The 13,895-nt window shown below is 41.4% G+C and overlaps 1 protein-coding gene across 1 annotated transcript in view; it reads left to right on the forward strand.

Annotated features, from left to right (window-relative positions):
• LOC148349411 (complement factor B-like) overlaps positions 1-5,970 on the forward strand; it is a 31,795-nt gene extending 25,825 nt beyond the window's left edge. Inside the window, exons 13-18 of the mRNA XM_088320545.1 lie at positions 715-853; positions 917-993; positions 2,188-2,288; positions 2,350-2,479; positions 2,548-2,597; positions 5,637-5,970. Of these exons, the coding sequence (XP_088176671.1) occupies positions 715-853; positions 917-993; positions 2,188-2,288; positions 2,350-2,479; positions 2,548-2,597; positions 5,637-5,816 (677 nt within the window). The 3' untranslated portion in view covers positions 5,817-5,970. The remainder of the gene's footprint in view (positions 1-714; positions 854-916; positions 994-2,187; positions 2,289-2,349; positions 2,480-2,547; positions 2,598-5,636) is intronic.
• Positions 5,971-13,895: the final 7,925 nt, after the last annotated feature.

The following is a 13,895-nucleotide window of genomic DNA, read 5'->3' on the forward strand; positions in this document are numbered from 1 at the left end:
CAGATCGGGACGAAAATAAAACAGGATCAAACACAGGGAAATTCACAGGAATTGGCATATTACACAGAGTCTAGCAGGAGTTTCGCAGAAGTTTCAGACGCTCTGACACCAGGCACTTGGCAAGACCACGTTTAAGTAGTCCGGAAGCAATCTGTCAACGCGTTTCAGCTGGTGTCCACGGGTGGGGCCGATTGGGCGCCGTGGCAACCGTGACACAATATGCATTTACTGCAGCTACACCTGCGATATATATAAAAATAAAAACATGAATAATAGTAAGGGATAATCCAACAAGTATTTTTGCACAAATTCCACCCTCGTTTTTTTTTCCTTAAAAAGATTTCAATTATTTTGTCGAAGAGATTCTTTGTGCGTTTCAGTTCCATTAAGAAGTTGTTTTCTAACGCCGAAAGTCGAGCCTGTCCTGCCGTATTTCCGGCATAAATTTTCATTCGATTTTAGACTGAAAATGTTGTGCCACATCCGTGATACATCCGTTACCGCCCCCTAGCCAATCATTGTTTGTGAAACTGCAGACATATCCCTATGCCAGTAATAAGGCCCTGGCTCCACCAACTTGAAATTCGATTAGGCCAGCATAGTAGGCCTTACAGGCCCTGACGGCCACCTACCGCACTATTCACTCACATCACTTTTTTACGTGAAAATCTGAAATCGAGGTGATTTGATTCAGCCATTTCGTCTTTCTGACAGCAAAGCGAGTGAAGAATTTTTTCCTGCACCCAAAGTTCAACGTCAGCGCCAAAGAGAAGGAAGGCGTAAAGGAATTTTACGACTACGACGTGGCACTCGTCCAACTGAAGGACTATGTGACCATCTCTACTTTGGTCAGGTACAAAGTAAAAAACCGTTATGAAAGAGCTCGCCTGCAACATTGTCTTCTCTTCCGGTTTAGACCCATTTGCCTCCCTTGCACCCTGGAAACCAACGCAGCTTTAAGAATGGCTTCTGAATCCACCTGTGCACAACAAGGTCGGTATCAGAAAAATAAGCAGACTCCGAATAAGCAAAACGATTTACTCTAGAACACAACATGCAGCCCCCCCTACGGTTGTAATCGCTGAGAGAAGAAGCACAAGAAAAAAATGAGCTGCAATTGAAATATTCCCTCTCGTTGTCGCCAAAGCCAGGCGCCATTCGCAAAGCACCTGCAACTCTTTTTTTCCCTCTCTTTCTCTCCTCCTCTCTCTGACTTTTTCTTTTTTCTGTCCCTCTTTTTCTTGTCTTCGCTCTCTTTTTTCTCACTTTCACTTTCTCACTTTATCTTTCTTAGTCTATGTTTTGTTCTATCACTTTCTTTCTAGTATCTTCCTTTTTCTCACTTTCTCTCTCCTTCTCGTTTTTTTCTTTCTTTCTCTCTATTTCACGCACACTTTCTTTTTCGATCTTTCTTTGACTCTTTCTCTCTCTCTCTCACACACTCTTTCTCTCCCACTCTCTATCTATTTACTTCTGTCATTCTTTTTCTTTATATCTCTCCCTTTATCCCTTTCTCTCTCTCTCCGTCTCACTTTCTTTCTCTCTTTATTTTCTTTTCTCGTTTTCCTTCCTTTATTTCTCTTTTCTCTCTCTTTCTTAATCGTCCTCTCCTTTTTTCTCTCTTTCGCTCTCTATTGGGCTCGCTGTATTTCTCTCTCTCTCTGTCTCCCTCTCTCTCTTTTTTCCTTCTCTCTTTTCTGCTCTCTCTTTCATTTTCATTCCCTCTCTTGCTTTCTTACTCTCGTTCTTGTAAATCTACTAGTTTTGCCAGGCCTCGCAGCTCTTTTTTGCATTTTACTCTTTTTCTGCCTATATTGAACTGCACTTGTCTGTCCACAATCCATTATCCCTAATCACATATTGTTGCAAATGGGGACAAGGCACTTTTGTCAAGAGGCGTACGGCTATTGGCCGTCCAAAGATGAAATGCACAGTTGTGTTGGTGATACATTACCCCCAATCGACTATTACTGAAAGCAGGGGCCGACAGAGCAAATTTGTCCGTCCTTTTCACCGTAAATGAACAGTACCCATGCGGCTGTGATCCATTATCTGGCAGGGCCGTTGCTAGCCATTCGGGTGCCCTGAGCACAAATGTGATTACCAAACTATTTGGTCTCTATTTTGTTGTATTCCTGTGTTTTACTTTGTGATGAATACTTTTTTTTTTTTGTTCACTTCTGACAGAGAAGCGCTTGTTAAAGAACCTGGACACTCTTTTTTTCCTGACACACAGCCAAACCCGATGGGTAGACGAAAAAGTGGTTCGGGTCAAGCTCGGCCCTCAGGTGAGTCGCCTTCAAATGTCCTTGTCCTTGTATTTTCTTGATTTATTTGATGTGAAACTAGAGGGACGAATGCGTCCGACACGCCCTGGACGCTCCCGGCATCACCACCAACAAAACCGAAGTCCCCGTCACCGAGAACTTTTTGTGCACCGGGGGACTCAAACCTCAACGGGATCACATTGCGTGCACGGGTGAGTCCGCTTTTATTTGTTTTTATTGTTTTGGAAAAAAGAAATGGATTTTTGTCTTTTGGGGGCAGGCGACTCGGGAGGGGCCGTCTTCAAGACCTACCAACATCGCACCGTGCAGGTCAGCCTTTTGCTATTTTTTTTCACTGCTTCTCTCTCTAGTCACTCATATTGGCTGCAGGCCGTGGCTCGCCGCAAGTAGCTATTGTACTGTTAGCTGCTCCTGCTTTGTTCTTCGGCGTTTCTCACCTACCACGGCTGGTCTTTGACTTTTATCCACTGTTTCCTTCTTTAGCCTCTCATGTCGGCCACTTGGCTGCTGCAGGCTCTGGCTCGACGGCTAGCCGCTACTGTTACCTTTAGATGCTTCTTGCTTTGTGCTACATTGTTAGACAATTTAGGATTCTGTACAATGCTAGATTGTCAATGATGACTAGGATGTTTTAGATCTTTACTTTTTCTTATTTTACCAGTACCCTTTACTTGTTGTCATAACTGTGGTATTTTATCTATTTTATTCTATTCTATTCTCACTCACTTTTTCCACTGATTTTTTTCTAAGCTCATTACAACTTAGCTGCATGCTATGGCTAGCCGCTAGCCACTATTGTTATTGCTTCGTCTTTCAGTGTCTTTTTCCGACTTTTATTAACGGTTTCCTTATCTAGCTTCTCATGTAAGACAATCGGCTGCAGGCTACCGCTCACCGTTATTCACTACTGTAATTGTTAGCTGCTCTTGCTTCGTCCTTCAATGTGCATGCGAACATCACGGTATACCATCATTCTGTCATCGCTGACATTTTTCCACTGTTTTCCTCTCTAGCCACACACGTTTTCCACGTGGCGGCAGGATCTGGCTCGCTATATTTGGTTAACTTCTCTGTGTAAATAAAGCTTGCTCTTGTAATTTTCACTGGACTTTTTGGTAGCTTCTTCCACTAGGTGCTCAAGTTAGCCGCTAATACCAGCTCTGAACAACTCCAGCGATGGGCTCTTTCCAGCCGCTCTGGGTTTATGCAGCTTGCTCTGTCTTTTGTTGTCACTCAGCAGTTTTCCTATCCCTTTACTGGCTTAAATTCGTTCTCAAGAAAAATCTGGAAGTAGTCTCTCTTGCTTTCTTCCATTCTCTCTCTCCCCTTCTTTCTTTCTCTTTCTTTTAAATCTCTTTCTTTCTCTATCTCTTTCTTCCCATTTCCTTCTCTCTCTCTTTATCTCTTTCTTTCCCCTCTCTTTCTTTCACTACTTTTGTTTGTTTCTTTCTTTCTATGTTTCTTTCTTTGTATGATTCTTTCTTTCCTCCTCTTTCTTTCTTTCTTTCTCTCTCTTTCTTTTAAATCTATTTCTTTCTCTATCTCTTTCTTCCCATTTCCTTCTCTCTCTTTATCTCTTTCTTTCCCCTCTCTTTCTTTCTCTACTTCTGTTTGTTTTTTTCTTCTTATGTTTCTTTCTATTTTTCTTTGTTTGTATGTTTCTTTCTTTCTTTCTTTCTCTTTATGTCTCTCTTTCTGTCTTTCTTTCTTTTTTATTTTTTTATTTCTATCATTCTATCTTTCTTTCTCTTTCTCTCTCTTTCTCTTTCTCTTTCTCTCTCTTTCTCTCTCTTTCTTTCTCTCTTAGTCTCTTTCTTTCTTTCTATTTATTTTTCTTTCTCTCTGTCTTTCTCTTTCCTTCTCTCGCTTTCTTTCTTTATTGTAGTTCTTTTTTTTTTGCTTTATTTCTTTCTCCAGTGTTCATTTTACCTCTGAAAAGTGATGGGTCCCGGGGACTCGCATGCACAAAAATCTATGGGTCCCAACAGAGATCTTTGGGTCCCCAAAATTTAGTGTTATCGAGGTTGAAATTGTAAATCGGTGACAAATATATAAATAGATATAGAAATCTATATATTCATTCAGTTTTAATCATCACATTCAATTGGTAATACAAAGCAGTTATCGCTTCAGATTTTTCAGTTCACAAAAGTATTGTACATTATACAAAATAATATTGCTGAAATATTAGTCTATACATTCATGCAGTTTTAATCACTTCAGATTTTTACAGTTGTAATGCCTTCTCAAGGTCCAATTGCAGCAAAGGAATTTCCATAGCTAATTTGTGGTTTTCATTGTCGTTGTGCCGATCCAATGTACTTTTCTGAAAGTTCGTATTGCGAAATGATCTATGCAATCCAGTTTTTTTGTCACGCTGGGTGCACGCATCACAGAACCTGTTGCCTCCATTATCATCCTCCTTATAGCGTAACCAGGAATATAATTGAGTCAATTTTGGCAGAAAAGTCCTTTTCTTGCTAGGAGTATTCTTTTGTTTATCTCTTGTCGAATTGTTCGCTTCAAAACGCGTGTTTTCCTTGCCTTCGCGGTCTTCTGAAGAATTTCTCCACCGTTTTTTCGTGCCGGAATTATTGCTGTTGTTACCACTTTCTGTATTATGTTTCGACTTATTACCGACACTGAAGAAATGACCAATTTTTTTTTAATTTGCACCTGATACCAACTGTTTTTACGGAGGCATACTTCTCTTTCACTCGACAACCGTTTGCCGAGATCGACGCGAGACCAAAACAACAATAGCGGATCTGCCTGACGAAAAGTTTGGAGTGCGGTAAATCTTTGTTAAAAAAAAAGTAATCGGGTAATAATGACAATTTGGTGTCAAAAAAGTTGCGTCCCGGGGACGCACGTTGATTTGACACATTGCGTCCCCAGCAAAAATGATGCGTCTAGGACGCGGGGACGCGGGCAAACGAGAACACTGCTTTCTCTTTCTTTTCTTCTTTTCTTCCTTTCTTTCTAACTTTCTAACTTTTTTCTCTTTCTGAGTTTCTATCTTTTTTCTTCCTTTCTTTCTATCTTTCTCTGAAGTTCTTTCTCTCTTTCTTTCTCTCTCTATCTCTCTTTCTCTCTCATTCTTTCTATGTCCCGCTCTCTCCTTTTAGCCTTCTTTCTCTTTAATCTAAAAGTCCAGTCCCCCCTGTGAGAATGTTTGTATTTTTACCATTTGCCCCATGAGCTAAAATGACTCAAATTTAGTATTGGGCTAGGGAATTTTACCCTTCAAACTTCAACTCCATTCTAAGCTGCAGCCCCTAATGGTAATTTCTTGCACACGGTCACTTTAACGGTTGTATCGAATGCATTTGTAACCCCCCACCCCAGATCGGAATCGTGAGCTGGGGAAGCAAAAACATGTGCAAAGGCGGCGGCGTGGTGGAATCGGACGAGGACTCTCGAGATTTCCACATCAACGTCTTCCGGATTGTTCCTTTCCTCAAAGACGTCCTGGAAAGAGACACCTTGGAATACAAGCCGCTACCCTTCTTAAAGAACTTAACTTAAAGATTTTCGCTTGGGAGAATTTCACTTTGACAGCTAAGAAAACAAGACAAGTGAAAATGCATATTTAGGTAAACGATAAATAGGATTAGAAATTGCAACCATTAGGACATTTTCCCGCAAATAAAATAAAGAAAAATAAAACTCTAATACCATACTCAACATGACTCAAAGTTTGTTCGGGGGCTTGAAATCAAAGGAACACTGGATCATATTTAACAAAACATGAAAGTAAGAGGACGGAGGGAACACACTCATACTTGATTATGACAACTGCTCTAACGCCGACCAGCTCGAAAACATAAAAAGAGGGAAAAGCAGGATTATGTTAGAATGCTAAATCTAAATGGACAAAACATGAAAGGCAGATAACGCGTAACACAAGCTAGAATTTAATAAACAAAACGAAAGTTTGAACACAAACTAGCTTTAACTGAGGAGGGTTGAAAAGTGCTTGAATTTTCTGTGAAGTACTTTTTAAATGCTTGAATTTTAATGTAGTGCTTTCAAAGTTTGAAAAATGCCTGAATATTGAGTGAAGCGCTTGTAAATGCTTGAAATGGTTGCCATGTTTCTCAACAAGTCTGCTCAAAAATGACGCCAAAACTGGTTGCGTCGCTTTGCCATTGCATTTCTTCTTGCTTCCTGATCAACAGCCGTAAGAATCCAGCGTGGTACTTTGAGAGCGAGAGAGGCAGAGAGACAAAAAAAGAACAATGACAGGCGGATAATAGACAGAGACAGGAAAAGTTCTTTGATTTTACGTTGCAAAACATAATACAGTACGTGTTGTTATGAGGCCACTTTTGTTTGTTTTGCAGACGACGGTCTCTCGTGTGCAAACAAAATAGCGCAGTGTGATGTTAGCGATGTTAGCAATGTTAGCGATGTTAGCGTCACAACATCGCATTGAGTTGTGAAAAGGTATTGATGTAACGAATGTTTCTTGAATACCATGGCCCATGCTTTTAGCTTGAAAATGCTTGAATTTCAATGTTGTGCTTTCAAAAATGCTTAAATATTGAGTAAAGAGCTAGAAATGCTTGAGATCATTGCCATGTTTCTCAACAAGTCTGCTTAAAAATAACGCCGACTTTGCTCTCTGGAGGCTTCACTTTGCCGTTGCATTTCCTTTTTCATCGTGATTGACAGCAGCTGACTTTAGTTTGTACGCATTGTACTAGGATGCGTCGGGACAGGTTCATGGTACACTTAAACTGGGCGCAATGAAATGTGTATTAGTGAGAAGATTGCGTCTCTATTATGGATATTTATTATGGGCCGTGCAAAAAATAGAGGTAACGTTTACTAGCTTACTAAGGTAAGCTTCCTGCAACTGAAAATGTAAGGTACATATTACTGTATTTTTCACCCAACACGTACAGTGAAGAAAATAAGTATTTGAACCCAGTGCTATTTTGCTATTTCTCCCACTTGGAGAGGTCTGAAATTTTCATCGCAGATGCATGTCCACTGTGAGAGAGATAAACTAAAAAGAAAAATCCAGAAATCACCATTTTTAACGATTTATTTGTGTAATATAGCCGCAAATGAGCATTTGAACACCTGTGTATCATCTACAATTCTGACCCTGAAAGACTTGTTAGGCCGCCCATTAGAAGTCCACCTGCACTCCATGTATCATCCTGAATCAGATGCAACTGTTTGAGGTCCTTAGCCGCATAAAGACACCTGTCCACCCCATACTATCGACTTGTTACATGGCGAAGACCAAAGAGCTGTCCAAAAGACACCAGAGAAAAAATTGTACACCCCCACAAGGCTGGAAAGGGCTACAGAGCGATTGCCAAGCAGCTTGGAGAAATCATTAGAAAACGGAAGAAGATAAACATGACAATCACTCTCAATCGGAGTGGAGCCCCATGCAAGATATCACCTCGTGGGGTCTCAATGATCCTAAGAAATGTGAGGAATCAGCCCAGAACTACACGACAGGAGTTGGTCAATGACCTGATTAGAGCTGGAACCACCGTTTCCAGGGTTACTGTAGGTAATACACTAAGACGTCATGGATTGAAATCATGCATGGCACGAAAGGTTCCCCTGCATAAACCAGCGCATGTCAACGCCCGTCTTCAATGTGAATATGACCATTTAGATGTTACAGGGGAGTCATGGGAAAACATTTTGTGGGGAGATTAAACCAAAATAGAACTTTTTGGTCATAATTCCACTTAGCGTGTTTTGAGGATGAAGAATGAAGAGTACAATCCGAATAACACCATCCCTACTGTGATGCAGGGGGTGGTAGCATCATACTTTGGGGTTGTTTTTTCTGCACATAGAATAGAATAGAATATACCTTTATTGTCATTGTTACATACAGTTACGTATTGTGACAACGAAATTGGGCATGACACTCCAGTTTCATACAATCACAGTGAGGTAAAAAAACCAAGAAGATAAAGGAACAGAGAAGATAAGGTTATAAAACAAGGAGGATAAGGTTATAGTTATAATTTACACGATATTTAAACAAGAAATGTCGGCATGTAGGATGTTACATACAGTTTGGTATCGTAAAGGTTTGTGCAATGTGCATTTGGTGCGAAAATAGTCATCATAGTGCAAAAAAATAGTCAATAGTCACATGGGACAGGACGAGTGCACTGCATTAAAAATAGGATGACTGGGGCCGTGTATTGTGAGATTTTGGGGAACAACCTCTTTCCCTTAGTCAGAGCATTGATAATGGGTCGTGGCTTGGTCTTCCAACACAACAACGACCCTAAGCACACAGCCAGGAAAACCGAAGAGTGGCTCCATAAGAAGCATATTAAGGTTCGAGCAAGGTCCAGCCAGTCTCTAGACCTGAACCCAATCGAAAATCTCTGGAGGGAGCTCAAACTTCTTCACTGTATATGGGTAGATATTCGTATCAAAAATATTTACATACGTATTGTTCAGATTCACAAATATATTCACTATTTACTCTTTTTACTATATTTATATGCACTATTTACTATTTACTGAGATCTAAAAATCATGTATCTTGATAAATACACATGCAAGATTAAAAATCGCATATGTACATTGCAGAAATATTTATGGATCTGAAATATACACGAATCACACTGGATTTGTCCTTTTAATTGTACTGGAGAAATTGAAAAATTGGCTTTGAAAGTCATTAAAAATTACTTGAATTTAGCCTTGAAAATGGTGGACAAACCAAGACTTCCTGATTATTGTCAAACAATTTCTTAAAACAAAAATGTAAAACAGAAAAACTGACACGACAAGAACAGAAGTAGGACTCGGATGCGCAACGTTAATCACAAATTTATTGAGATATAGAGGGAAAGGCAGCGCCCGCGATCTGGTGTTCGCTGGACGTGGGAAGCAAGCAGCTCATGGAATCGGAAGGTGTTCCGAATGCGGAAGCGGATCTTTCGGAGCGGGAGATCATAGCGTAGTAGACGGAAAAACTGGTCGTTAGCTGGGACGGGAGATCAGAACGTGGTCGGGGTGAAAAAAAAAAAAAAACGGGTCGTTAGCCGGGACGGGAGATCGAAATGTGGTCGGGGTCAAAAACGGGTCATAGCCGGAGACAAACGGGAGAATCAGGAACGGACGGGTGAAAAACGGGTGAGCAAACAGGACCGATGGGAGTCAGAGTCAAATATGCTTGCTTTGTGAAAACAGAGGTTCGCTGACGGACTAACAACAGGCGGTGAAAGGACGCAGCTTAAGTAGGACGGGGAACCAATCAGGTAGCCAGCAGTAGCTGGTGCCAAACGAGCGGGCACAGCTGAATGTAATTATTCATCATGACAAAAACAAATAAGAAAGCTACATAAACCAGAAAACAAAGGAAGAGAAAACCAAAAGTCTGTTTCTCATTTCTACAAAAAAAGAGTTATGATTTTTTTAAATAGATACAAATCAAATGCTATCTCAGGCTATGTTGTGCGATCTAGTTTCTCAAAAGTCTCCTGGGAAAATCTCAAAAATGAAGATTTGATGACAATGGTGAAAAAGGTGGCGGCACAGCGGATGAGTGGTTGACATGTCTGCGGAATAGTTCTGAGGTCATGAGATCGAACTTTCCTGTGTGAAGTTTGCATTCTTTTTTTTTTTTTTTTTTTAGTTTTTTTGTTGTGCTCTGTAAAGCCCTTTGAGACTTTTTATGATAAAGCGCTATACAAATAAATATGACTTGACTATTAATGACAGCATATTTGCCATTTTTTGGGACCAAAACTATCAAAAATTAAAGGGACAATGTGTAAAAATATTTAAGCACTAAATGTCTCTGTATTGGGCAGCGCGGCGGTTGAGTGGTTAGCGCGTCTGTGGCACAGTTCTGAGGTCATGAGATCGAATTCAGCAACCAGCCTTCCTGTGCGGAGTTTGCATGTTCTACCCGTGCTCGTGTGGGTAAGTTAATTGGCCTAACCAAATTGTCCCGCGAGTGAGTTTTCTGTCTGTGTGCCCTTTGCAACCAGTTCAGGGTGTCCCCCTGCCCACTGCCCCAAGATAGCTGCGATGGGCTCCAGCACCCCCGCGACCCTAATGAGGATAAGCGGCGCAGATATTGGATGGGTGGATGGTAAAAAAAGAGTGTAAACACTTCCCCTTTATCGATTTTACTCAAATGTCCTCTGTTTACCTTTCGGTTTTTGCAACGATCAATTCCTGGATGCCAACAAATGATTTCACATCTGCTCCTCCGTTTTTGGGAAATGATGTGGTAGGGGGGCTTGGACTTTTAGGTCAATTATCCCTTTATATTTATTTTTTCTGACCCGTGATCATTTACCATAGCATCATTGTTCATTTTTGTTTTCATTTATTTTCTATGAGTGAGCACACCAGCTTTTATCTTCATTAAATTTGACTGGAAATTTTCCATTCCTGGTAGACTCAAGTAGTCAGGAAACTAGAAAAGGTGAAAGGCATAAGTCGCACTGTACTAACATTGAAAAGAGGACAAAAAACAAAATAAATAAAATAAAAATTATCAGGGGGGCGGGGCTCTCACGTAGCATTCATGGGGTATTCCTCTTAAAGGAACAGTGCGTATTATTTAGTGCCCCCTACCAGTAATAAACACTATTGATTTGAATGAGAAGCAAAAATACATGAACTACCATTTAAAGGTGTGTTTATTTGACATAAGACAAGTCTGTAAGGGAAATTATTGTTTAATTATGGTTTGAATGTGCGTTTGAATGTATTTATCCTCAAAAGTAAAGTTGGGAATTTAAATACTAAAATGTGTCGTTTACCAAATTGTTCGATTTAGTTATCTGACTCCATTAACCAAACACAACCTACATTCACCCAACAACGTGCACTCGTTTCTTGATGGAAAAGATGAACAAGAAAAGCCGACATTTTCACACGGGGCAGATTTTATTTCATTAGCAATTTAACTAAACTCCATCGAATACGGGCGAAGTAGTCGAATTAGTATCGTTGGAGTCCCGGTAAGCCTTCTCTTCAAGTCCTCTCGCTTCTTCTCTCGGCCCACGTCTTTCAGCAAGATGGTGTGCCGGCTCCTCCCATGGGCATGCCAATGAAGCCCAACCAACGTGAGCTCCACCACCTCGCCGCGATGTCTGGAAAACTCAAAACAGCAGAGCGTTTCTCAAAACATTGCCTGCCGTCCTCCGTCATCAGGGCCCCTCCGCATCTGGATGCGCTGATTATCTTATCAGCCTGACGTGCCGTTCCCGCCATTCCTGTCAACAATATTCTCCACTAGGTTGCACTGACGTCGCACCACAGCCCCGCCAGTGATTATCTTTTGCATTAAATGTAACTTGTTTTTGATCGTACAAAATCCATCCATCCATTATCCGTACCGCTTATCCTCAGTAGGGTCGCGGGGGTGCTGGAGCCCATCCCAGCCATCTTCGGGCAGTGGGCAGGGGACACCCTGAACTGGTTGCCAGCCAGTCGCAGGGCACACAGGGACAGACAATTCGCTCGCTCATTCACACCTAGGGACAATCTGGACCGGCCAATTCACCTGCAATGCATGTCTTTGGAATGTGGGAGGAAACCAGAGTGCCCGGAGGGAACCCGCGCAAGCACGGGGAGAACATGCAAACTCAGCACAGGAAGGTTGGTAGCTGGATTTGAACCCATGACCTCAGAACTGTGCCGCACATGCGCTAACCACCGCGCTGCCGTGCTGCCTTGTATAAAATCCTTTATCGTCAAACGTATAAAATCCTTCAGTACCTTAACGAAGCCAAAGATTATATCTAGGTGTTTATTTGTACAGCCCTTAATCACAAAGAGTCTCAAAGGGCTCCACAGATTAAAGACCATTGCAAACTATTATTATAGACTATTATGACACCATCCCCTCATCTAAAACCTACATGAGGGCAAATTATACACATATTATCAATATAAAATAAAAGTTATTCACATGCTATAGAATAAAAGTGTGTTTTAAGCTTAGATTTAAACATTTCCACTAAGGTTGCGGAACGAATCTCAGGGGCCGAATGGAGAACGCTCTTGAAACTGCGGATCTCTTCTTGGCTCTTGGGATCAGTAGTAGACCAGCGTTTTCAGAGCGAAGGCTCCGGACCGGAACATAGGGGGAAATTAAATCTGAAAGATATGAGGGAGCAAGTCCATGCGTGATTTTGTATACTACCAACAGAACCTTAAAATCACATCTTAAACTAACAGGGAGCCAATGCAGGTTAGCTAAAATCGGGGTAATGTGATCAAACTTTCTTGTCTTAGTTAAAAGCCTCGCCGCAGCATTTTGTACCGCCTGAAGGCTCTTGTTTTTGGACTTCGGGAGACCGCAGAGTAGTGCATTACAGTAATCGAGACGGTAAGTAACAAACGCGTGAATTATAACCTCCGCATCTGACTGAGACAGCATAGGACGAATTTTAGCAATGTTGCAAAGATGGAAAAAAGCTGTTCTAGTAATATTCTTTACGTGTGTTTGAAAGGACAGATCGGGGTCAAATATGACACCTAAATTTTTAACTGAGTCACTCTGGGTGATATTACATTCGTCAATGTTCAGAGCAGTTTTTGAGAACAAGTCAGGGCATTTAGATGGACCAATAACTAACATTTCGGTCTTTTCATAGTTAAGGCGCAGGAAGTTGAGTGACATCCACTCTTTTATCTCAGTGAGGCAGGCCTCCAAATTTCCCAAATTAAGTGTGGCAGATTCCTCCATCGGAAGATATAGTTGAGTGTCATCTGCATAGCAACGGAAACTGAGGGGGCGGCAGTAGCTCAGGAGGTAGAGCGCTCGTCTTGGGATCAAGGGATCTCAGTTCGAATCCCGGCTCGTCCGTGTTACATGTCGAAATGTCCTTGGGTAAGACACTGAACCCCTAATACCCCCAATAAGCAGGTTAGCGCCTTACATGGCTGCAAGGCCGCTATTGGGAAATGTGGAGCACATTGTAAAGCGCTTTGGGAAGTCATTGACTTGAAAAGCGCTATATAAATGCAGATCATTTCATATTATACTTGCGAATAATATCACCTACTGAAAGCATGTAAATGCTGAAAAGAAGGGGGGCAAGTACTGAACCCTGCGGAACACCACAGGTAACACTAGAGGGCTGAGATGTCATTTGGCCGTATCTAACACAGTGCGTCCTATCTGAGAGGTAGGATCTGAACCATGAGAGGACGGTTCCTGAGAGACCAATCCATTTTTCCAACCGTTCTAGTAGGAAATTGTGGTCCACAGTGTCAAAAGCAGCACTAAGGTCCAGCAGCAGCAAAAGTGATGAAGCGCCAGAGTCGATTGCCAGTAGAAGATTATTGGTTACCTTAATCAGGGCTGCCTCAGTAGAGTGGTTAGCCCTGAATCCTGATTGCATGGATTCAAAAAGATTGTTCTCGGATACAAAATCATTCAGCTGCTGTGCCACTACTTTTTCAAGTACTTTAGAAAGAAACGGTAGGTTTGACACAGGTCTATAATTACATAAGCTTTCTGGATCAAGGTTGGGTTGTTTCAGTGTAGGTTTAATAAAAGCTGCTGGAACTACACCTGAGGAGTATAATTGATGTATTTCCAAAGCAGTATATTAGTAGATTTTTTGTAGTATTTCCATA

The sequence above is a fragment of the Urocampus carinirostris genome, chromosome 17, assembly GCF_059441175.1.
Source record: "Urocampus carinirostris isolate Australia breed hairy pipefish chromosome 17, RoL_Ucar_1.0, whole genome shotgun sequence".
Taxonomy (NCBI): domain Eukaryota; kingdom Metazoa; phylum Chordata; class Actinopteri; order Syngnathiformes; family Syngnathidae; genus Urocampus; species Urocampus carinirostris.